Source organism: Poromitra crassiceps, assembly GCF_964638095.1.
Source record: "Poromitra crassiceps genome assembly, chromosome: 3".
Lineage (NCBI taxonomy): Eukaryota > Metazoa > Chordata > Actinopteri > Beryciformes > Melamphaidae > Poromitra > Poromitra crassiceps.
The window spans coordinates 62388444-62415075 of NC_139625.1; the positions used below are offsets into that span (position 1 = coordinate 62388444).

At 44.2% G+C, this 26632-nt stretch overlaps 1 protein-coding gene across 1 annotated transcript in view; it reads left to right on the plus strand.

Moving 5' to 3' along the window:
* LOC310772741 (N-chimaerin) overlaps window positions 1-24848 on the plus strand; it is a gene marked incomplete at its 3' end in the record, with an annotated part of 48104 nt that extends 23256 nt beyond the window's left edge. Inside the window, exons 8-15 of the mRNA XM_083632649.1 lie at window positions 2309-2470; window positions 10670-10747; window positions 12695-12779; window positions 16034-16207; window positions 17607-17684; window positions 20014-20151; window positions 20507-20612; window positions 24677-24848. Of these exons, the coding sequence (XP_083488775.1) occupies window positions 2309-2470; window positions 10670-10747; window positions 12695-12779; window positions 16034-16207; window positions 17607-17684; window positions 20014-20151; window positions 20507-20612; window positions 24677-24848 (993 nt within the window). The remainder of the gene's footprint in view (window positions 1-2308; window positions 2471-10669; window positions 10748-12694; window positions 12780-16033; window positions 16208-17606; window positions 17685-20013; window positions 20152-20506; window positions 20613-24676) is intronic.
* Window positions 24849-26632: the final 1784 nt, after the last annotated feature.

A 26632-nucleotide genomic window follows, 5' to 3' on the forward strand; every position in this document is an offset into this window, starting at 1 on the left:
ATTATGTGCTGGATTATTTAAATTGGAACTTGCCACAGGTGATTGGTCAGAATCACAGAGATGTCTTTCAAGCTTTATTGGAGCAAACAGGCTGAGGTAAGGCAGCTGATCAAGTACTTAGCAGTGGAACAACACAGACGTATAGAACAGACTAAACATCGCTTATTTCTGTCTTGGCATGTATGCCATCGCCAATGGCATCACAACTGCACTTATCGATGAGCTCACATTCGCAATTACATCATCGATGACCTCACAGTTGCAGTGACAGCATCGCTGACCTCACAGTTGGGTGGCACCGATGACCGTCACTCTGTATGAGACGGGCTTTTCTACAGAGTGGGTCAAGCAGACACAGGAGGAAGGTTCTACCATCCAGTCCTTGGCCAGTTGGGTCAAATGTGTTTTTTTAGTATACACAGATAAACTGCAGCAGTGCTGTGTCTTTTTCAGCTAAGGAGTACCATAAATTTTAAATAATGCAAGAGTATTACTGTAAAAAAAAGTCAAGTTACATTTATTGTTGCTATTGTAGCACTTATGCTGCAATATATATGAATATATGTACTATATGGTCAAAGTATATAACAAAGTATGCAAAGTATGGACTAGTTTCTAGTTTCCAGGTTTGACTACGGAGCTGAGTGAAGATTAATGACACAGACACAGCGCTGCAATTACCGGTTTGTATTGAAGAAATTTAACAAAAAACACTTGAAATATAAATCAAGGAAAATAACCAATAAAGAAAATATAAAGAGGCCTTTCAAAAATAGCAAAAAGTGTGAGCACTTTCAATATGGAAATCAGTAAGTTAACTACTAGCAGGTAATCCAAATACTCTTAGTCCATCAATTCTTAGTTTCACATTTCTTTTCAGTTCATAAACATCAATTCAATCCCCATATCAACTACCATATATTGCACAATACTTAATTGCACACTCCCTATAAAGCCTTCAACTCAATGCATACACTTTAAAGTGACTGCAGTGCTAAAGTGCTTAAAGTGATAGTAGTGCAAACAGCGTGTTGGTAATGATATATATATTTAAATTATTGCACAGTCCGGACATATTCAATGTACAGCAATAATTAAAAAGGGGAAAAAAGAAACTGATTAGGGTGAATCAGAATAAATAGTGTACAGCCCTACCACCCAGTGGGAATGGGGCCTATGGGAGTTCAGGCTTGAGGCCTGCTGGAGGGATCTGTTCACGGAGGGTGGTTTCCATCAAGGGTCGTTCCGGTAGCTCTCCATCCATTTGTTTGCTCCAACCTTAAAGCCCGACCTGTTGCGATGAACAGGTATACATTGTATGAGCTAAAAGCATTTTATATTATTGGCATCATTTTCTCTCCATACAGTATCACATTGCATGTTTCCAAATCAAACTCCTGTTGCGTCTCACCAGTGTCCTAGCAGCAAGTCTCTGTCCACAGCAGCAGCAGCAGTCACATCATGGTCAAAACTGTTGGATGGTGAATGGCTTGGTTACAGTTTGCATGTAAAGTGAAGGCAGCTGGCATGCTAGCATTTAGCTTCATGGATAGCATTGTTTGTGTAGCATTGCTGCTAGGTTTTAATGCTTGCTGTAGTGAGAATCACTCACCAATTCCATCATCCAAGTTGAAGAGGTCCATGGGCTTGAATGTCCGAGTTCCAGTCTCCAAATGTAAAGTTTCAGTCCATAATAAGTAGATTGCCTTTCTTAGAAGGGTTGCTGTTAGAGAAGTTGCTGCATGAGGTTCACCAGGTGGCTGTGAGTGCCATGGAGAGGGTGATTGCCACCTCACAAAGAGAAGGGCGCGGGGACAAGGCAGAGAAGCCTACAGCCGATTGACTCAGGTGTTTGGACTGACAGATTGCTAGTCCAATGCTTATAGGTGTGACTGTGGTTTGATTGACTGACAGATGAGCTATGGCAAAGTTGACAGAGATTTGGCCATTATTTCACCTGTGTTACACTATTCTCTGCTAAATATTGATATCAGCCTTCATAAATCCGTAATTGGCCAACCTCCAGTTTCAATAAAATTATGCTGTCTAACAAATATGCCAGGTGAAAATGACAGTGTGTCAGTAGTATTACAGAATTTCCACAGTAGTGAAATCCTTTGCCAAGACAGATAGTCTGGGACTACATTTGTCCCAAATTGCCTAGGTTTGAATCCCGCCGGACTGCCCGATCTGCTTTTTAAGAAAAGTTATTAGAAGTAAGACAAAGGTATGTTGAGAGCCACATGTGAGATGTCAGAAATCAAAGGGATTGCTGGCCTGTATTCAGTAAGCCTCTCTCCTCCTTCAGGCAGCGGAGTACATTGCTAAGATGACCATCAACCCCATCTATGAACACGTAGGCTACACCACGCTGAACCAGGAGCCCACCCTGAAGAAACACCTGCCCCACAGCCCCGAGGCGCCTGACGGACCGGCGCCGCGTAAAGACGGGAGCAGTGCTGAGGAGAGGGTGAGGAAGAACATGCATATCATATACTGTATGTTGAGAATGTGTGTGTTTACATTTGTGTATTGCCCCGCCGTAAAAAAAAAACTGCATACACTTTAGCTGATGACTTTGCTCTATTCTGATCGATTGTGGGCGGTGCAAGAGGCTCTGATCGCATCTATGACTGCGTTTACATGGACTTGAGTATCCCTGTTGCTGTCGGGGTTTTGGAGTATCACATTTTTGTGTTTGCGCATGTAAACATCATATCCTGATTTCAGAAACCTGGATAAGCCCTTATCTGGTTATGCTAGCTGGAGTACTCCGAAAGAAACCAGGATACTGCTGCATGTATACATCTTATCCTGGTTTCTGACCGGGGCGGACTACCTGCGCAGACGTGGGTGGCTTCAGCCAAGTGATGTGACGTGACAGTCACGGCTGCGTATCTTCATCCACTGGCTCCTTGTTCTACCCAGTGGCAGAGAGAGCCTGACACCTGTCAAAGTGGCGGACACATTGAATATTTCCTGTCTCCTTCTACCATTGCAGGCGATAAGGTGGATAAGCCAAAGCTGCAAGGCGATGTTGGCATTCAGGTATAGTGTTAACTGCTAAGCCCGCTGTTACCCAAAGTATCCTCATTTTCAATAGCCTCAACTTTTAACACAAAGAAGTTGTGAGTAAAGCAGCGCAGTGAGTGCAGTCTTGGTCCAAAATATAGGTGAATGAAAGACGTCACGCACTCACTCACGAGTGCACGCCCGTGTTGTAAACACTACAAGCGCCTGCGCAGATAGCCTGTAGTAATCAGTAACCGAGATACTGGTATTTATCATGTATACAGGAATATGAATAAGCTGCTGCTTTCTCTGTGTTCCATGTAAACGCCATATCCCGAATATGATCAAAAGTCAAAACCAGGATAAGCCTCATAACCGGGATACTCAAGTCCATGTAAACGCAGTCCATGTAGTCGTCTGCAGCTACAAACTGCAGCTGTTTTCCAAGCATCATCTTTGAAACGTTTATTGTTGCAGTCTTTCCAATATAAGTTCTAAAGAACTGTGAAACTGAATGGCTGTAATGAACTTATTGTTAACTTGCCAGGTGGAACTATTGTTAGTTAAATGGAATCACACCACTGATTGGGTGAATGGCCAATGACCGCAAAAGGTTCAGCTATGGCCAGTTTTTTTCTCGGCCAACAGGCTCGTTGACAGTTGTGTTGCTCACTGTGTGAATGCAGGGTCAGAGTTAATTTAATCTGACCTGTGTGTAGCTCAATGGGAAGAGCGTGAGACTGACACTGCCAAGGCCAGGGGGTTCATTCCCACTGGGACCTGTGCACGCATGGTGTGCATAGAGTCCTTTAATGGTCATGTGGATAAACAGGGTTATTACCATTGACTGTATATGGACGTAGCCTACCGTTGTTTTTTGCACTCGCATGTTGAAGCACATCCATGGTTGAAGTGGCCTGTCGCCATTTTGGGGTCCTTGTCCAGCTCACACGAGATGAGGGCTTTCCCAGAGCCGCAGCTCCGCCTGCTATTGGTCCATGATCGGCAAGCTGCGGGATCACTGGACAGGCGACCTGTCAATCACCCCCAAAACATAGTCTTTTCTATCGTTTATTTTACTCTAAACGGGCGAGCTCTATAAAAACTCGGCCCCCCTACACTTGTTATAAATGTGAAAAAAATTGCTATATTGGCCAAAACCATGTTTCGGTCCATTCTGTAAACATGCTAAATCACTGTTACAAAGTGGGGCATTTTAACATGGCACCTGCCAAAACGGGAACGATTCTCTTCCAGGTCCAGCCTCAAGTGGCTATTCGAGGAACTACAGCTTTCAGGATCACTTTCGCAGCTTCCTCTGTAAAACCCCGAGCTAGCCCACTGGTTCTACACATCTCTGGAAAGTCTGGTAATTTATTGAATAAGAATGTAGTAATTTTGATGTCTTAAAAAGTTTTGAAATGGAAACAATTGTTTGGAAAATTACAGAAGAGTAGATATAGATAGTGCTGCATTTAATCTTTTGAGAATGGACCTTTTTTAAATAATTGTTCAGACCCACTATACAAAAGACTGCTCACTTCCTGTGATAGTATTGTATCCCTGCAGGGTTCCCACGGGTCCTTGAAATCCTTGAAAGTTTGTGAATTTGAGGGTGGGGGGGGGGGGGGGGGGGGTCAAGGCATTGAAAGTTTTTGAAAATAGACATTAAATATGCATGGGTCATTGAAAGGCTTGAATTTATATATTTTGTGCAAGGATAGAAATGGAAGTTATTTAGATTTTTTTTTTTTACATTTGGTAAATACGGTAGGTTTAACACAGCACAGTGGAGAAGTGTTCACACATTCAAGCCTCTCTTTTTAATTGACTGTGAGCTTCTGTCAAGCTGCTAGTTCTCATTCTAAACATTCTCATTGTTGTAACAGTAACTAACCTTGATCTGTGTCTCAAACTAGGCCGTGTTGAGTCATTGCATTTGAGGGAATTTGGCCTGGAAAGTCCTTGAATTGGATGTTTAAGAAGGCATGGCAACCATGTCCCTGTCAACTCAAACATTCTGATATTTGTTGTTGAAAGGAATCTTGTTCATCTTCAGACTGACATGACATACTAGCGTAATATATGACGGCCTATGACTATTAGCATAAATCATACTAACCACTCTTCAAATCCCATCAGGATCTGGAGAAAACATGTATGTTTCAAATCAGCCCTGTGTAGAACCAATCGACATGGTATAAACTCTAACCCTGGATGCAAGCATAGACCAAGTACTGTAGCATAATGTAGGTAAACGACTACACACAAATATAATTAGCCAATGATCTGTTGGCACAGCTACACACTTAAGAGGGAATGCATTTACTGCAGAATACTGCATAAAGGGCTGTTTGACCGCAAAGTAAGGCGGTGAAAATTGTCAAAATATAGCATACACCACACGTACACTGACATTGATTTGTTTAGGTGAGCCTTCTTTTAGCTGGATAAATTATGTTTTTGCTCGTGACCCCCAGTCACAGAAGCAGAGAGCGCTGCTGTCCTGACAGAGCTGCTGCGCTGCTCCTAACTGGGAGCGCACTGGATGCATTCTATTGTGGGTAGCCCACTAACTATCAATAAGTACCTCATACTGTACAACCCCTCGCCAAAAAATCCAAACTATCCCTTTAAGGGCTTAACACGTATGGAATGTAGAAGATCAAATGTTGAGGAACACTGCAGAGAGGAACAATAAGATGGAGAGATGATGAGTAGGTTCTATATAGTAGGATGGGGGCAGGGGGTGCAGAGGAGAAGATGATGAGTAGGTTCTATATAGTAGGATGGGGGCAGGGGGTGCAGAGGAGAAGATGATGAGTAGGTTCTATATAGTAGGATGGGGGCAGGGGGTGCAGAGGAGAAGATGATGAGTAGGTTCTATATAGTAGGATGGGGGCAGGGGGGTGCAGAGGAGAAGATGATGAGTAGGTTCTATATAGTAGGATGGGGGCAGGGGGTGCAGAGGAGAAGATGATGAGTAGGTTCTATTTAGTAGGATGGGGGCAGGTGTGCAGAGGAGAAGATGATGAGTAGGTTCTATATAGTAGGATGGGGGCAGGGGTGCAGAGGAGAAGATGATGTAAATTTCGGACTATAAGCCTTTTTCCCTGTTTTTTGGCCCAGCGGCTTATATAACGGTGCGGCTTATCTATGGATTTTTTCGGGGGGGGAAAAAAAAATCTCTCTTTTTTAGAACTCTTTCTAACTATAAATCCACTTCTGTTTTAATTTCCTCTCTTGCCCTCTTTTCACCACACCACGGACACTGTGTGCACTGTAAAAAAAAACACAGGTGGTGTTGTGTTATGTTGTTTTGTTGAAATGTTAATAAATGGGAGCTTCCTCAAACAGCCATCTCTTTCCCGACAATCCCCTCTGTGCATGAACCCTTACTTACTTAAAAAAAACAAAAAAAAACATTAAAACACCTGCGGCTTATAGTCCGGTGCGGCTTATATATGTAACAAACAGGCAATTTTGCTGCTGCGGCTTATACTCCGGTGCGGCTTATAGTGCGGAAATTACGGTAGGTTCTATATAGTAGGATGGGGGCAGGGGGTGCAGAGGAGAAGATGATGAGTAGGTTCTATATAGTAGGATGGGGGCAGGGGGTGCAGAGGAGAAGATGATGAGTAGGTTCTATATAGTAGGATGGGGGCAGGGGGTGCAGAGGAGAAGATGATGAGTAGGTTCTATATAGTAGGATGGGGGCAGGGGGTGCAGAGGAGAAGATGATGAGTAGGTTCTATATAGTAGGATGGGGGCAGGGGGTGCAGAGGAGAAGATGATGAGTAGGTTCTATATAGTAGGATGGGGGCAGGGGGTGCAGAGGAGAAGATGATGAGTAGGTTCTATATAGTAGGATGGGGGTGCAGAGGAGAAGATGATGAGTAGGTTATAGTAGGATGGGGGCAGGGGGGTGTGCAGAGGAGAAGTGGCCATCAGCCAAAGGCTCTGCAGTAAAATTACATAACAGCTGTTCCTCTGCAAAAAACCTCCTATCTCCCAAGAGCCAGCTAACTCACTTATCAGGAACTGGCTCTGTTCCATCTATTAGTGACAATTTGGCAGTGTTTTGGTTTGGTCCCAGGGTCAAGGAGTATTTTCTACATGTGGGGCGCAGTGGCATTAATCAGAGTAGGAAAACAGATGTTGCAAAATTGGGAGATGTGAGGGTTCTGTAGCTAGCCCAGATGCTAAACACTGGGCAGATGTACATTGAGTTCTGCAGGGGTGTATGTGTGCATGCGTGCGTGCGCAGGTAGATGGGTACAAATGAGGCAGGGGATGCGGATCCATTTGTGTAATGAAATCAAGTTAGAATGGAAGACTATGAAAACACAGAGATGCACTACCAGTAACAGGCACATAGTAAAGACGCTGTAGTGTAGTGTCGTGTGCAATGCATGTACTGTATGTGCTACACCAGGTGTGAGCCTCCTGAGGCCTTGTGTGACCTGCGATCCATGACCACCTATACAGCACCTCATACATCACTGTCTCTGTGTGTGTGTGTGTGTGTGTGGGTGTGTGTGTGTGTGTGTGTGTGTGTGTGTGTGTGTGTATAATGGGGGTGGTCCTGTGTACGTGTGTGATTTCCTAATGGGGAGGATCTGCAGACAAAGCAATATGGGGGCTGTGACATTGAGAGCAGAGGTGGCTCTCTAAGGAACAACACATTAATACATATTAAGAGTTAGACCCTATAGAGTTGATCACCCTATGCATTTATTCTAGATTAAATGCAGTCTGAAGGTACCTACAGTATGAGAGTGAAAAATACATAATTCTGGAATTGTTGCCATTTGATAAGATTGTATAGTGGGCGGTGAGGGGAAAGATGGCAAAGAAAGGAGATAGCAGGAAAAACTAGTCTGAAACCAGACTTGAGCCCTCATGTTCCTAGTACTACATGGTTACTATGCACCTTTGCACGCTGCTTCCAGACCTGTTCCATGAATGTTTTGAATGAAAGTCCAGACTTGCCTCACAGAGGAACAGAAAACACCAAATCTGTCAGTTTTTCTATGTTCAAATATCACAAAATGAGTATGAGAAGTATCGTATGTGAGACTCAGGTCCACTTAGTTCAAAAATAAATAAATAAATATGTACTGTACTTGTATCGCAGGCCTTCAAATTACCATGAATTGGAGTGGGATTTGGCTTGTACATGAACTGCCTCCTCAGTCGGCTATATAGGAATTAATTAAAAATTATCCTTATTCTTAAAATGCCAGAATGTCTGGCTGCTTTCCAGGTTTGAGTTGAAGGAAGGCAGTTGTCTCTTTGTCAGATAATAACTTCATGAATAATATACGGCAGACAGCTGACGAGTCATAACGACTAGCTTCCAGAATCTGATTTCTTTTTCTCATTTCAAAGACAGAAAAATTCAGTATTTTTTTCTTTCTTCCTGTAGCAGACATGAGTCTGTCTGTTGATCATAATCCTGGTGGCCCTTTTGTTAGAACAGCCACCTGCCCCCGTCGCATAAAAACATTCATTAAATATCCATGAGCAGTCCTACATAATGGCTGTGTGGTGCATATGAGCTGACGACTGCTATTTTAATTTAAAGATTCAACTTTTTAAGCATATATCTTTCAAATGTTATCGAGGGAAAATGAACAAAGATCATCCGCTTTTCCTTGAAACGGCAAAATGTAGTAGTTTAAGATGTAGTGTCTTTGTTAGCTAAAAAAGACAAAGCCACAAAGCTTGTATATCTTTCTCCCAGAGGCACAGGGTTCATTTCAGTCGTAGCGCTTGTTTGTGTGTCGTTTGCTCAGTCCAAAAATAATCAGTAGATCACTACAGTCCCAACACTGTCAAACAAGGAGGCACTCAACCCAAAACCTGCACTTCTCAAGTGAAAATGCACCTTAAACTGTAATGCTATTTATATCATGGAAAATAATTGAAAACCAGGGCTCTTGATTTTATGCCCACTTGTGACATCCAAGGATCAATAATCCAGGGAGGATTAGCCTATTTGCATTCTGTTGCAGGGCAGTTTTTCTCTTGAGCAAATTTCATGTGAGTGCCAGTGGGAAGGCTCTAGCTGCTGCTGTTGTTGTTGATACAGTGTATAAGCCTTGGAGATGGCAAATCAGGGGGAACAATAAGGTGAGAGAGAGATGGAATGGATGTTGCTCAATGATAGATACATAGATACATAGATAGATAGATAGATAGATAGATAGATAGATAGATAGATAGATACATAGATACATAGATACATAGATACATAGATACATAGATAGATAGAGAGATACATTAGATAGAATGAAGAACAAATGTCCCCACAAAAGCACATTAGTGATACTGAGCTCTCATTCTTCTCTCTCTCTCTCTCTCTCTCTCTCTCTCTCCCTCCCTCTCTCTCTCTCTCTCCCTCTGTGTCGCTCTCCTTCTCTCCTGGGATGATCGAGGTGGCAGAATTGGTGAGGAGCAAGAATTGCTTCATTCTGATTGGTTCATGCTCTTCTCAATGTGACCTGTTAAATCCATCCATTACTGCACCCGTAGCTCAACCTATCTCTCTCTCTCTCTCTCCGCCTCCATCCTTCATTGGTTCTGCCTATTGAGTGTGTAGAGAGGAAGGGGGAAAGAGGATTAACACACACACACACACACACACACACACACACACAGCCATGCGGGCTGAGGCGCACTCTCACACAGAAGAGCTCACCTCCATGAGACCAAGAGCTTGGGAATGCACACACTCTTGCATCAGTCTGGCTTTAAGGAATTAAAAAGCCATTTATCTTTCATTGTGCGCGCGTTCCTCGAAGTGAAGATTTATTGAATCATTTATTAACAGAACTTTTTTTGTTTGTGCTTTTTTCATGGGTTTTTGTGTGTCCTAAGAGATTGATTTATTGGCTGGCTGGCTTTTGTTTTCGGTTGCGGGCTGGAAGCGCACAGCGCAGCCCCCGTCAGGCTCGCAGCGCTAATCTGATTGGTTGATCTTTGTGGTGCTAAGTCGACGCGATTGGTCCGCGCCTCGGTTTGGGATTCCGCGGCGATGTGTGTTGTTGTCGGACGGGGCAGGCGCTTTCTGAGCTTTTCACCGGTCGCACCTCTCTGAGCATCTAGTTGTTGTGCTGTTTACGCTTTTTCCTGCTGTTACAGCAAGGCTTTGTCGGTGGTTTATTTTTAGAACATTTCATCTTTAAAGCCATTTTTCATGAGTCTTTTCAGACATTTTTCTTGGATTTGATTTCCCCGTGGCAGACAGTGTGGTCGATGCGCTGTAATTCTTTGTGGGATTCACATTTTGCTCCCAGAGCTAACATTTGATATAGCATATTTATTTATTTACTTCAGTTGGGGTTAAAATACACGGCAAAAAACTCCCCTTCTCACAATGCCAAGCCGAGAGTCGTACATCATTAGGAAGGGTGAGAAGCGATCGGGCAGGAGGCCCGACAAGGAGGCGGGGAAAAAGGGGGCAGTGTTCACCACCGCCCTGGGTTTGAACGTCCGGGGTTCCATTCCCTCCCTGCTGGTCTCCAGCACTGCCTCAGACCCCAGCCCCGGGTCGGGACCCACCCCCCACCTCACCCCGGCGCCGTCCCCGCCCAAACCCTCCTCCCCCGCCTCCACCTTCTGGCAGCCAATCAGATCGTTTGCCCTTTCACAGCTCACGTCGTTGGTGCGGCGGGCCACCCTGAGGGAGAGCGACTTGGCGCCCAAGTACGAGAAGGTCCACAACTTCAAGGTGAGCCCCTCCATCCTCCCCCATCCACTCCTGCCTCTCTCTCACCCCCCCCCCCCCCCTCCTCTCTCTCTGTTTCTTTCTGCCTCTCTCTCCCCTCGGTGTGTGTGGGAAGCACGCATCGAATCGCTGATTCAGCTCCTGTGGACTTACTCAATTCACCTCAGAGAGCATAGTTCGGACACACACACACGCACGCACGCACGCACACACACACGCACACACACACACGTTGACATTTACATTTCAGCTGACGCTCTTATCCAGTGCAACAGTACAATAAGCTTCAAATGTGCAAATTCCATCATTGCAGCCAAGCAGCAGTTAGAAGAAAAGGTCAGAGCCGGAGAGCAGCGACAATAAGAAGGTCTAGGAAGAGGTGGGATACGAGCCATGGAGAGAATGTTTTTTAAGAACACACACTGACATAGATGCATACAAAAAGGGGAAAAAATGCACAATGATGAATGATGGAGGTTATCAATATGTCTCCCTAACAGACACAATTTTCTTCAATGAATGTGCAAAACGCAATAATTCTCATCATCTTTCTTATCTTTTCAGCACTCCCTTTCTCTCACCCCCTTTCTTCGTGCCATAGTTTAATCTTTTGTTAAGCAATGCATTGACAGACATCTTCTATTTCTATATTCTATTTACATTCTATTTTCACTTTTGTAGTTCAGTTCAGGGAATTCTTCAGTCTTAAGGCTGTTTCACACAGATGCGGTGCGAATGCAGAGGCGGAATGTGGTACGAAATTCCGTGCGAATTTTCCACATTGCAACCTATACACACAGGTCCGGTGCGAATTATTCGCAGTCCCACATTAATTTTCCGCAGCGGAAAAACAGTGTTCAGTGTAACCAGTAGTTAATGTCCCTCCCCGGCTCCCGTCTAGTAGGACAGCACCATCTACTTGCGCAAGCTAGCTACCAGTCGGCTAACGTCAGACACAGACAGACAGACACAGCAGCGAGACGAGCCATGAAAAGCAACTGGAGGCAGTGAAATTGCCGTCCATTTCAGTGAAATGGAGGCAGGAGCAGCGGACCCCAATTTTGATGTTAAACTGCTAGTTAGCATTTGGATACAAGTGGCTAACATTAGCTCCATCCATTTACAACAGTGGTTTACAAGGTTAGCAAGTAGGAATTCGTTTCAGCTACATTACCATCTTCAGTGAATCCCAGCTGCTGGGCGATCTGAAGATCTATTGTCCTTAATTTCGGTGTTGATCGTCATGGTGTTTGTCATATAAAATTGGATGTTGAGAAACCAAATTGATGAGGTTCGGCAAGAGTAGTGGAGGTATGACGTCAGCTGTAAACAAAGGATTTCATTGGTCAAACGTATTTTCCGCAGGCGGAAATCCGCGGACGTCAATGTCTATCCGGAAAAATAAAATGCCGCACGAATGTTCGGCCGCGGTGTGCAAGCTTCAATTACAACTAATTAAAAAAGAAAATTGCGAATGTCTGTGCCGATTATTCGCACGGAGATCCGCACCGGTGTGAAACGGCCTTTAGGGTGCTTTCTCACTGGCGCCCCCCTACCCGAGCACACTTGTCCTCAAATTGACCCCAGTTTCTGAACGTTTGATGAGTGTGAACGTTGCGTTCTGCACCTGGGCGCGCAACTTGGAACCGTGACAGGATCCACTTGAAAAGGTGGTCTGGGAACGCTTTAGCGCGCCCGGGTACGGAACACTTAACTTGCGAATGTGTGCACTCTGTTCCGTTCCCGAGCACAGAAGAAATGTTGTAATGTGAAAGCTGACCAGCGGGGAGAGGGGAGGGAGGGCAATCGTTCCTGGGTGGGGAACGTAACGTAACGTGTAACGTAATGAAAGCAATCGTTCCCAGTGAGAAAGCACCCTTAGAAGTCAAACTGCCATAGAAAAAAAAACTCATTACCCCCCTATTTTTTACTCTCTCCTTTCTCTCTTAGGTTCATACATTTCGGGGGCCCCACTGGTGTGAGTATTGTGCCAACTTCATGTGGGGTCTCATCGCTCAGGGAGTCAAGTGTGCAGGTAACACACACACAGACACACACACACACACACACACAGACATCTGCCTATAATGCACCATTCTAAAGCCCGTTGTTTTTAAGTAAAATTTTGATCTTCCTTTTTTCTCCTCCACTTCCATCAATATCTCTCTCTGTCTCTATCTCCCCTCTCTCTCTCTCCCCCCCTCCCTTTCTCTCCCTCCCCCTGTCTCTGTCTCTCCCTCCCCCTCTCTGCCTCTCTTGCTCCCTCCCCTCTCTCTGTCTCTCTCTCCCTCCCCCCTCTCTCTCTGTCTCTCTCTCTCCCTCCCCTCTCTCTCTCTCTGTCTCCCTCCCCCTCCCACTCTCTCTCAAAATGTAACTTGAAATCCATTGCGCTGTTGACTCATCTGTCGTGTGTCATGGATTTAAATGTGAAAACACTGAATATGAGGCCAAAGAACAAGCGGTTACGGAGACCCACACAGTTGTGATCAAATGCTGGCAAACTGTGCGTCAACAGCAGCTACAGAGTTCTATTTCAGCACTCTCTCAGCATCTGTCATGTGAGATGGACACCCAGCGAGACGCCTCGCTCCTATTACTCATAGAACCGGGGTTATATAGAGAGCCAAAGTCCCTCCCCTTTCGGTCGGGGCCGACACGCACCAGCGTCGGAAAAAAATGTGAATGGCGAGACTTTTTTATTTATTTTGTCTGATCCCTGTTTGAATTGTCAAAAAAGGAGAGAATGCACACCATGAAATCTCAGCGATGTGCCGGTGACGGACAAGAATCCATAGGAAGAATAGAAACCGTACACTCTGGCTCCGATGCAATGAATTTAATAAAAGGACAACGTTTCGGCCTGGTGGCCTTTGCCATGAGGTACACATATGATGTTTGTCAATTTAAATGATAACTTTGCAAGTCAAGGTCGCAGTTTGTCGTGACTCGTAAAACTGTTGCACTATTTTTTTTTCCAATATTTTATTTTCAAAAGATAGCCGAACAGGCTCAGACACAGGAGAGGAAAAGAAAGAAAAGCATACATATAACATCGACACTCAATATTACAATTTTGTAATGTGGTGCTACCAGCTGCATAGGGTGCTTATGTGCTTGTAAGAGATGTTGTGCATGGGGTCCCATGCAAGGTGTCGATGAGGAACCAGCCGGGCGAGTAAAACTGTTGCACTATGAGTTATAAATCAGAAAGACTACACACAACCAGTCGCATAAGTGATGTCTCTCCCGCCAGGCCATGTTGGTGTGACATATATTATGCGAGACGAGAGATGTAGTTGATTGAGCGCTTTCATACAAAACTAAATGTTATGATTCAGTTTTACGACAAACTGTGGCTTTCTTGACATGGAAAGTGATCTTTTAAATTGAGGAAAAATCACATGTGTACTTTATGGTACAATTAAAACGGGATAAAATAAAATAAAAGATCTCTGCACTACCGTGTGCGTCAGGTGCGTCGGAGAAGTAGGACAACTAGAAGAGTCAAGAAGACCCCGCACATTGCTTCACTAAAGTAAGACTTTTTTATTCAAAATGCAACGTTTCGGTCAACCGACTTTCATCTGTCATATGGCACAATTCAAACGGGATCAAAAAATGTTTTGTCTTTCAACGTTCACCACCACTTATATTTTTTTCGAGCCTGGTGCGTAGCTGAAGCAGGAAGTAGGCGGTGACTTTGGGTCTCTATTCATAATAAATGGTCCAGCTGGTATGTTGATTGGTAGCCTGGACGTAATCTCGGCACAATGCATGCGCAATATAAAGAGATGGGGATGAGAAGCAGTAGAAAGTTAATTCAGGGCCATTATTTTAATGAATGCAGCCACAGGAGACGTAAAATGTGGACGTACAGCGATGTGATCGCAATGAATCACAAAATCACATGGTTAGAATTTGATCACAAACATGTCATGTGTAACTGTAGCAAAAGTCAATACCAGCAACATAGAACAACTTTAGCTCACTGTTCCCATGTCTTTATTGATCTAGTGCCATATCTTACACAAGATTCTGAAATAGTTTTCAACAAACTACCCATATGACAATGAAGTTGAACTTGAACCTACCACCGTGGAGACCCGGGTTCAATAGAGAGGTCCAGGGATGACGTATTTTTGTAGGCTGAATGCGGAAGTCCCGAACTTCCTGGTTCTTCACTGTTTCTGTCTATGGGATTTTTGAATGGGTTTTTGGCGCGATGCTTCAAATAAGGTCTGTGGGCAACGCAAGTTTAATCAAGCGCGAACCAAGGTTCAGCGGGATAATCTTCACACATGAGGACCACTTTCATGACTTTTGAAGCGTAAATGCGGGCCCTAGAAGTAAAAAGCTCGTGCTAAGCTAATCCAGAACTACACACTGTCGCATAGGCTTCCACGTCACGTCAGCACTCAACCTGGACTTTTGTTGATGTGTGCACTGATTACCCCGGGCTGAACGGGGCTGAACCAGGTGAGGGAAAGAGAATTTCCGTGTTCGTCCTTTGAGTGATGACGTTATTGACGTATATATCCCCATCGACTCAACAGTGTAGTCCCATTTAGCCGTTTGCTAGCTAGCCACCCTTTTAACGGCACATAAAAGCTTCAAAACTCATAAAAGTGGTCTTCATGTGTGAAGATGATGTTACTACCATCTGGTTCGCGTTTGATTAAGCCAGCGTTGCCCAGAGAGCTTATTAGAAGCATCGCGCCAAAAACCCATTCAAAACTCCCATAGGCGAAAACTGTGAGGAACCAGGGCTGTTAGCATCGATGATTTCCGGACTCGTTACTGGACCTCTCTATTTCCAGTAGCGGTACTTCCGGCTTGCTGGGTGGCAACCAGCAGCAGGCTACATAGGAAAGCAGCACTAGCAAAAAAAACCCGCCTCTCTTCATTGTATATGGGTCATTACATTACATTACATTACGTCATTTGGCAGACGCTTTTATCCAAAGCGACTTACAATAACACACTTTTTGTCAGCAATAGAGCAATCGACTATGGAGCACAGTCTATGACAACTACAAATCCTGAAGGAACAGTGGTACGAGTTTAGTTTAGGATTTTTATTTTTTATTTTTTTTTAAATAGAAAGAGAGAGAAAGAAGGGTCATATCCTATACATGTACAGTATGTTTTGCAATCTTCTGGCGATACCTGTAGCATGGAGGGGCATCCAACCCTCTTGCATACTTGCTTTTCTCAGAATCACATGGTTGCAAACAACCTATATCTCTTGTTATGTTGACCCCTCTGTCTGTCTTGCTCTCTCTCTGTCAGACTGCGGGCTGAACGTCCATAAGCAGTGCTCTAAGGTGGTGCCCAACGACTGCCAGCCGGACCTGCGGCACGTCAAGAAGGTCTACAGCTGCGACCTGACCACGCTGGTCAAAGCCCACAACATCAAGAGACCCATGGTGGTCGACATGTGCATACAGGAAATAGAGGCCAGAGGTGAGAAAGAGAAGAGACTAAGTGTGTGTGTATTTGCGCGTGAGTCAGCGATTATATAACAAAGAAGATTGGAGGCATTGTTTACTGCAACCTTGGAAGAGGGAGGAAGAGAGATGGGGAGAATGATGAAAGTGGGAGAGAGACAACACCCACCAGGCTGGCATGTGTATGCAAAAGATGGAGGAGTACTCTGTGTGTGTGTGTGTGTGTGTGTGTGTGTGTGTGTGTGTGTGTGTGTGTGTGTGTGTGTGTGTGTGTGTGCGCGCACGTGCGTGCGTGCCTGTGTGTGTTTGTCAACCCCCTCCTCTCACTGGTTAAAGCCTGTAACACCAAAACATGGTCAAGTATTGAGGAGATTGAGCGAGGTGTGGGTCTGGCCTCCCCACATTGATTGGAGCTTGAGTTGAGTCCGTGTGTGTGGGGTGGCCTGGGGGAGGGGGGGGGGGGGGGGGGGGGTGTAATAGACTGAGAGCTAGAAGAACCCCTCCCCCGTGGGACCTGTGTGAATCTGTGTAAAGTAGCCATGGGGGAGCTGCAGCAGACTGGCTTTTATTGACGATGATTGAAGCGGTGAGTGAAAATAATATATGAAATCATTAGAGGCACCTCACTGGGACTGATTGAACTTGACTGGCGTCTGGCGCACTCGAGCCAATTGAATTCACCTCTCGCTCTTTCTGTCTTCTCTCACCTCCCCCCTTCTCTCTCTTCCTCTCCCTCTATTCCTCTCTCATCTATCTGTCTCTAGTCTGTCTGTTGCTCTCTCCCTTTATCTCTCGCGTCTCGCAGGGATGAGTTGGGAAGACCTGGATGTTAGCACTTCTGGTTCCTACGTGTAGTCAATTTTATTTTTGTATGTCAAAGTTGATGAAACCGCAAACTTTGTGTTCAGCAAGATAATCTTCATAAATGAAGACCACTTTTATGATTTTCGAAGCGTAAATGAAATTTTTTTACGCTATTTTCAGAAAATGCTTCAAAAGTCATAAAAGTTGTAAACTTTTCAAAATTTAACTAATGCCTAGGATACACTATACAACTTTAAAAAAAATATAGATGAGGGACCCTAGACTACACGACTAGTCACAGCAACTGAGCCCAACTGAACCCAGCAAACTCACGTGAAAACAATGAGCTCTCGTGGCTACTAGTACTAACCATACCGTATGATACGGAAGCTAGACGATTTTACTTTCGAAAATAAAAGCGCTAATGTATTACTGCATGACTCACTATACGGGTTAAAATTGCCTTTTCGAAGGCACAACATTATGTTAATTTAAAACAGGTTTCTATGCTAATGTTTTATTTATTTCCTCTTTGGTACTTGGGGTATTTCGGATCACCATTTTTTTTTTTACTTTGCAATGGTACATTTATTTTGTCTCTTTCTCTCTAGGTCTTCAGTCTGAGGGTTTGTACAGAATATCAGGCTTCAGTGAGCTTATTGAAGATGTCAAGCTGACCTTTGACAGAGGTGAGTATCGCCCCCTGGTTTGTTTACCACCTGTAACCAAATCTGACCTGTGCAAGGTACTTTTAATTGTATTTAGTGTGTGTTGTAGTCTGTAGTAGGTTGAACATAATGGTTGAAACACCCACAGTCTTCAGTGTAGCCTTTTTCCACCGCATGGTACTGGCTTGACTCAACTCTAGTCGCCTATTTTGGTTTTCCATTGGACAAGTACCAGTTACCATCAGGGTCCAAAATTAGCAAGAGCTACCAGACAACTGCTAGTAAAATATGCAAGTGGCTGGTAGATTTGCTTCACTCACCAGCCAAAAAAGCAATGGTAATCTATTGAGTGGCAGGTGAAATTTTATCATCCACTAGCCATTTGGCCGGTGGACAAAAAAGTTAATTTTGGACCCTGGGTACCATATTATGTGGTACCTCATACCTGGTACTTTTTTTTAGTACCACCTCTGTCTAGGAACCAAGCGAGCTGAGGCAATACTAGTCGTCATTGTGCACACATATGCTAAAGTTAGCTGCCGGGTTATGCCTAGTTATGCCACTAGGTGCTCCGAGCCCTCAGCGAGCTGTTTTTGGAGCTCGCCCCCCCCCCCCCCCCCCCCCCCACACTGCAGGTTGCCTGTTCTGTAGCTGAGCCTGACCTCTGACCTACTGTACATGTGGTGAAAAAGAGTATTTCCCCTTTAGGATCAATGAGGTATCATCATCATCATCATCAGTATATAAAAGGGAGCTCGGGCTCTTTCTGTTTCTTTGTCCCACTGATGACATTATCAGTGATGTCATACATTCACTCACACGCAAGGCTATAGTTCAGTGATGATGTCACTGATTATGTCATCAGTGATGATGTCATCAGTGATGTCATGCATAGGCATTGTGACATCATTGTGACCACTGATAATGTCATCAAACACACACACGAGAGCGACTGAGGGAGAAGGAGAGAGGAGGGAGAGGAAGAGGGAGACGAGAGCAACTGAGGGAAAGAGACTGAGGGAGAGAGGGGAGAGACTGACGGAGAGAGACTGAGGAGAAAGAGAGGGAGACTGAAAGCAAATTTATACTGACTGCGGAGTGTCCGGTGTTCACGGCAAGACCGTTCTCTCCGCAGAGGCACATCTTTTTATGGTAAATACGGTAGGAGTGCAGTGTCTGCAGAGAGCGGAGAATCCCCCTCCAGGCTCCCGTTGTGTTTTTAGCGAGAATGCAAATGTCACATCAGTTCTTCCGTGTGTGATCCTGATTTATATCGGCGAATAATCAATCCTAGTGTAATTGTAGGCTATTTTCAGTTTGTTTTTAGCAAGTAAGTTTGTTGTCTTCTTGTTTTTGTGCTTTGCATTTCATTTTTTTGATCTCAAATCAAGTTTTTATTGACGTAGTAAATTGTAGGCTATTCAGACTTTTTTTTTATTATTTATTATGGACCATGAATTGATGGATGCGATCACGGAAGAAGAGGTTGATGATGAAGAGGAGGAAGAATTGTTGTGTTTGGCGCTGTTAAAGAGAAGCCAAACGCGCAGGAGGAGATGGTCTGTCAGGCCGTTAAATGAATTGAGGAGGGGAGTTCCAGCTGCTCATGCAGCAGATGAGTAGCCTAGGTAAACCCATCCCCCACGTGACCTGCTCTCTCAGTTCCCAGTCACTAGTGACTGAGAGCAGGTCTGAGAGCAGGTCACGTGGGGGATGGGTTTACCCAGGCTAGCAGATGAGGAGCATGGATGAAGAGATGCATTTCAGATACTTTCGGATGTCCGCCAACCGGTTTGACCATCACTTGGTCAGTTTGTGGAGGCTTCTTCCCTATACAAACCATCGCAAACATTAGCCAATCATAGCCTCGGAATTGACTGCATGAGCTCGCGGCGGGCTCCGCGCAGTTACATTTTTTGAGAGGAGCGGGGAGCTCCGTGCAGTCCCTCCGCAGAGCCTGTGCGGAGCGCCGCACAGAGCCTCCGCTCCGCGAACACCGGACACTCCGCAGTTAGTATAAATTAGCTTTGAGGGAGAGAGAGGGAGACATTGCGGCAGGCGAGGCCACGCAACAGCCGAGGTGCGGGCGAAGCCGTGCAGCGGGCGAGCTGCAGTGCGGGCGATGCCCGAGCCCACGCAGCAGGTGAGCCTAGGAATTGAGCGTGCGAGATGCTTAGTCAAATAAAATCCCCTTGAACGCTGTGCTGAAGGCAGATGTCTCCTCTTGCGTGGTTATAGTCATCCTTGGGTCCTTTTCTGATTTGTCTTTTTCACATTGATAGTAATTGATTGATTGGTTGGTTCATTTGGTTAGTTTTATTGATTTGGCTGACATTGATTTTCTCTACAGACGGAGAGAAAGCGGACATTTCCTCAAATGTTTATGAAGACATCAACATCATCACTGGAGCCCTCAAGCTCTACTTCAGAGAGCTGCCCATTCCCCTCATCACATATGATGCCTACCCACGCGTCATCGAGGCTGCAAGTAAGTCCTCACCGAAGTGTGATATTATGTAACGTGCAAGGAAACATGGAAGGATTGTTTGCTGCCCAAAATAAGCTTTAAAGGCATCGAGGCCTATGTGTTCTGTGCTCCAAATCTGTAGAAGACTTTGGTGTGGGTGGAGGGTAGCTTTGTAGGTGTAGGATTTCAACATGGCTTCTAACACAAATCTCCTTTCCTCTGTATGATATTGTGTGTGTGTGTGTGTGTGTGTGTGTGTGTGTGTGTGTGTGTGTGTGTGTGTGTGTGCACATGCTGCGTGTGTGTGACGTGTGTGTGTGTGTGTGACACGTGTGTGTGTGTGTGTGCACGTGCTGCGTGTGTGTGTGTGCTGCAGAGATTGCAGACCCAGACAAGCGTCTGGAGTCTCTCCACGAGGCCTTGAAGCTGCTGCCGCCTGCTCACTGTGAGACGCTGCGATACCTCATGGCTCACCTGAAGAGGTCTGCACACACGAGACACGCCTCCACTTACTCACAAACTTCTGCTTGTCCGATCTGGGGAGAGTTGTAGACTAGACTAGAGTTGTATCCTCCGATACATGTGCAGTCCCCAGCCGTTTCTTTTCACCTGACAGTGAGGGGTTTGAATGGCAGGAGATAGTGTGTGGGAGGACCACTCTATTCCCCCCAGTTCACTATCCTCCGTTTCAAAAGATTAACAAGCCTGATCAAACTTCCTCCCTGCAGTTCCAGGGGTAAAATAGCCCTTGAAACAGCCACTATCTAGCTCAGGGGTTCCCAAAAAATGTTGCACCGCAGACTGGTTAATGTCACCGATCATGATATTAGACACACAGCACATATTTTCCTTGCATGAACTTGCACTTTATTATACAACCTAAAAACATTGTAACGGACCAATATGGGAGCCCTGGGCTGTCTGCATCAAGACAAGACATCATCCAAGAGTGCTGGGAGAGACAATGATGATGTTGGAAATAGAAGCAATGTTTTCTGTGCTTTTGCGTTATCATCATATTTACCATTGACTTTGATCCAGAATGCAGAGATGTCAAACATAGCCTAGTTTTCAGCCCACCGTCATTTGCAAGCGTATATGCCAAGTTGAAAGCTTTTCTTTCTTTCTTTTTCTTTCTTTTTCTTTCTTTTCTTTCGTCGCGTGGCCGCGGCCGGGTCTCCTTTTATCTCCCCCGCCTATTCTGAAGAAACTCTCAAGTGATGTTTCTCAAGCTCGCTGCACCGCGCACTACCTCCCGTACGTGTGTGTGTTGTGGGCGCAGGGCTGAGAAAAGGTGCAGACTGCTCTGCAATCCGCATGCCAATTGTGCACCATTAGTCTCTCTCTCTTTCCATTCTCCCTGCCGCAAGCTACTTGGAAAATGTAGTAAGCTAAGCTACCAGTTACTCTCGATTAAATATAGCTTAACTACAATGAAGCTATCCCCAGAGAAATGTAGCAAGCTAAGCTACAAGCAACATGGCAAAAGTAGCTTGCTACATCAAAGCTTTTTCTTTTTTTACATTGAATCAACTTCATGATCAAGAACAACTTTCCACCAAACAAATAGGCAGGCAAAAAAAATACTAAGTTCGATTGTTTTTAAAACACACTGAAACTCACTGGCACACAATATTCAAAAACAATTCCAAAATATTTTTTCGCTCCCCTCCTGTCTCGTGTGGTCTGTGGTTTGGTGATGAAAGATTTTTCCTTCCCAGTATGGTGACAGCATGACCCACCCTATTCTGCCTCTGATTGGCCTGCCCGTGATGTTTTGCCCTAACCTTACCCAATTGTCAGTCTTCATGCCTAAACCAACCAATCATCACTCCTCATTCCTAAACCCAAACCAATCAGAGGCAGAGTAGAGCAGGTCTTGCTGCAAGGATAATCAAAACAAGGATGAGACTAGGGCTGCAACAACTAATCGATTAAATCGATTAAAATCGATTATTAAATTCGTTGGCAACGAATTTGATTATCGATTCGTTGCCTTTTTGGCAATTTTTTTTTTTTTTTTCATATTTCATTTGAGTTAAATTCAGATTATTGAAACTGGATTAGCCTGACCAGTTCTACTTGTTTAACAAGCTGAAGCATATGCTCTGCCTGTAATTCAAGAGAAGTCTGCCTTTTAATTTCATATTTAATTTTAGTTCAATTCAGATGATTGAAACTGGATTAGCATGGCCCCAGTTTAATCAAAAGTTATGACCAGTTTAACTAAAAATCATATAGCCTGCCTGTGATTCCTTTTTATTTCATATTAGTTAAATTCAGACTATTGAAACTGGATTAGCATGACCAGGTTAACTTGTTTTATTATTATTATTATTATTATTATTATTATTATTATTATTATTATTATTATTATTATTATTATTAACTTGTTTAAAAACATATAGGCATGTAGCCTAATTCAAGATAAGTCTGCATTTTATTTCATATTTCATACAGTTCAAATAAGACTTTCTGAGCATGACCAGTTTGACTTGTTTAAATTTAAAAACATATAGGCCTGTAATTCAAGTCTGCCTTATTTCAATTGGTTTTTAGCCCTAGTTGCACTTCTGTTGCACTTTTTTGTTCATTTGAAGTTTATAACAGTGCATGAAGGCATTGTGTATTAAATTAATGCGCTATTTTTTGTGCAATTAATTTGAGTGGTTCAAAAAAAAATCCGAAATTTGGGTCGCGACTTCATGACAAGGAAAATAGTGGGTCCTGAGGCTACACCAGTTGAGAACCACTGCGTTAAAGCACTTTATTTAAGAAGATATGAAGATATCTTTTGCACTTACACCATACATTTGTATGTATTTTGTATTCGTTCATGCCCAAAGCTATTTGATGTAGCAAAGCCCGGTGAGTTTTTGTTTAACAAAAAAAAAGATGTTTTTCAATAAACGGATGGAAACAATATCAGTGCATTTTTTAATCCGATTAATCGATTAATCGAACAAATAATCAACCGATTAATCGATTATCAAAATAATCGTTAGTTGCAGCCCTAGATGAGACAACACTTCACTTGTTGTCCGTAGTGCTTGTCCGTAGTGCTTTATCGGCTACACAGGCATACTTGACATAATATGACATTGTCTTCTCCTGTTTTATTCCGAACCGCAGCAGAAATCTCCAGTCCACTGCTGCGTGATTTGCTCATGTATTTTCTCTGGGGAGTAGCGTGTAGCGTTTGTTGGACGTTACGTCGCTACTTGGTCTATAAATAGCTTAACTACTGAAAACGCTAATTGATTCAAAAGGAGAGACGCTACCACCAAGCTACTGAGAAATGTAGTTAAGCTACTGTATATAGCTTCGCTACTTGTAGCAAGCTATTGCCTAGTCTCGCTGGCCAGCCTCTCCCTTCCGTCCGAGGAGTCTGGCGCCGCAGGTCTCCATAAGTGGGATAAACCTTCCCCTGCTCTACTCTGCTCTCCCATTGGAGCGACTGTTTCGGTGGCAGCCGGATGTCCGCTCCCGGCTTATTACAAACTCTGTCATTGGCTCCGACCATGTCAATCAGAGCGGCATCCGCTCCCTCCTCCCTGTGTGTCGCTGTAAATAGTGCCCTACCGGCTCAGTGAAAACAACAACGCTAACTAGCTAGCAAGCTAACGGCAGAAGCCTACATGCTAGCTTGTTGTTACACGCTGAAAACGGCAAGTTTGGATTGTTGGAAACTATTTTCCAAGGGCACTGCCACTAAGCGCCGCCCATCGCAATCCCACTATGGAGACCTGCGGCTCCAGACTCCTCGGACGGAAGGCAGAGGAGGCTGGCCACTGCGAGACTAGCTACTGCCCAACACTGATGAGGCCTAAGTCGCGCAGCGCACCCTCCGTGCTGTCTCCTTTTATCTCCCCCACCTATTCTGAAGAAACTCAAGTGACGTTTTGTCAAGCTCACTGCACCCCGCACATGTGCGTGCCATCACCATTTAATTACCTTGCATGCATGTGTTTGTGGGTGTGGCAGGGGTGAGTAAAGGTGCAGCACAGACATACTGTACGCCAAGTTCAACGCAATTACCACACACAGCCTATAATATAGCCTATGTTTATTTTTATTAATTTATTTTTTTGACCGGGCTCCCGGCCCGGTACCGGTCCGCGCCCCGGTGGTTGGGGACCACTGATCTAGCTCATGGACAAGATGATAACACTCTCGATGCTATATTCTTACTAGGATGATGTTGTGTATCTACATTCTCCATTTCTAACGTCCTTTTGTTCAGGATTATCTTCAACACTGTTACCCTCTTGTTGCTTCAGGTTATCTAGCCAACGTTATTTGAAGAGCTTGCAAGTTGCTGTCACACTTTGTGTTACATAGCAATGAGAATGATGTAGTAGACCTAATGCTCCTTGTTGCCCATTTTAGTTTCTGCAATATCTGTTACCAGCAACGTTCACAGCTGCACTTTGCAAAGACCCTCTACTACTCCCTTCATTAACCACCTCTCTTCCCACTCACTTCTCTTTCTCTCTCTCTCTCTCTCTCTCTCTCCCCCTCCCCCTCCCTCCCTCCCTCCCTCCAGGGTGACCCAGTGTGAGAAGGATAACCTCATGCCCAGTGAGAACTTGGGCATCGTGTTCGGCCCCACTCTGATGAGGGCCCCCGAGCTGGACGCCATGACGGCACTCAACGACATCCGATACCAGAGACTGGTGGTCGAGATGCTCATCACCAACGAAGATGTTTTGTTTTGAGAAGAGGGGCGGGTCTGGATACAAAAGAAATGACTCTACCAATGTGGAGAGGAAGAAAAGGTGTTGCGAAGTACGCTCGTACGCAATGTCTTGATGTGAGAAGATAAGGATGGAAAAGTGACCAGCCGTCGTTTTGACAAGGAAAGGAAGGAGAGAAAGGCAAAATCGGGAATGTCTTGTTGCTAAAACGGAAGAAAGGAGGATTTATAAAAGGCAAGAAAAGGGAAAAGGACTCCATCTGTTTTTTGGGAGAGGTGGATGGAGGGAAGGGTGAAGAAGCGATACCCATTCTTTTGGCTAGTGAGGAATGAATTAGTGGAGACTTCATAAGAAACAATGGCTGAGGGTGGAGATATGGATGGATGGATGCAGTGTTTCCCCTGTGCTTTTTGTGAGTGGATTTTAAGAATAAAAATCAATTGAAACTTTTGTTTAGTTCTTTGAACAAATGTGAAAAAGCTAACTACCACTCCTGCATAAAAAAACAATAAAAAAAACAATAAAACAGTTGTACAAAATGGCTGACAGGATGCCAAATCCCCCTTTGGAGAATTTGCTTTTTAAATGTCATATAATGGGTAAAAAAACATACTCTGATTTGGATTTTTTTTTTTCTTTTTTTAGAAAATGGCACCAGCCTATCTCCGTAATAAAATAGAGATTCTCATAGAGTTGAATCATTATGTGGCCTGATTCGCTGCATTAGGTGTTGCACCCATGTTATAATTAGAGGATCTGATGGTTTTTGTCTCTGTAGGGGGAAACACTGTGGGTAACATCCATATGTCACCATTCCCTCTTTCTTGACTGGATACGTGGATGTTTTTCTCCAAGAAACTTTCTCGACATTTCTCCACCAGACTCTGCTCTCACTGTTGCGAGGGAGTTTCTACATTTTGTCCTCCAGCTACCTTGTCGTGAGCATTCTTAGCATTTCTCATTAAAACCATTGCTAGGGTATTGCTAGCCACAAGCTAATGAGCTAACTTTCAGTGGTACTCATTGGTTTCAGTGAAGAATACTAAAACGCTGTTTTTAAAAAAATGACTCAATTGCCAATAGAGAATCATTTAACCCCATGTTGTAACAAGCTCTGGTGAAGTATATAACGGCATCTCTTTCATCTTTAAAGAGAAGTAGCACTGGCTCTATAATGGGGAACAGTAGATGGCAGCCGGACGAATGAATGGAAAGTGTCTCACTCACGCATAGGCACTCATTCTGTTAAATGGAACTTAAGTGACTTGGACCTATTGTTTTTTTCATTTTCACTTCAGATTACAGCTCCCTCTTCCCTACAGCAACAGTGTAATTATACACTCTTTCTTGCAGTATTATGAGTTTCTGCCAAGCAACTTAGCATTCATTATACATTTTCTTTGTCTAATTACACCATCATTACGGAAATGTTGGAGCTGTAAATCAAAAGGTTAACACCCCCCCTCTCTCTTTGAACCAATCTTGTGTTCCCTCACTCGCCCACATGTCTGCATCGCCTTTGAAAGTTAGTTACACCTTAAGAGACGTAAAAGTGTCATGGTATCGTAGAGGGAAAGTTCTGGATTTGGCATAGGTTTCCTCTAAAATGCTTCTTCTAACTGGAAGAAAAGTTTGTGTTATTGTTTTAAAAAAGAAAGATGTAATGACAGCTTAAAATGTATCTACTCTAAGGAATTCTAGATTGTGGCATTAAAATGTTACTTCAGACAAATAACTAGATCCTACAACACTAACCCATGGACTGATGTTACTTCAGACAAATAACTAGATCCTACAACACTAAC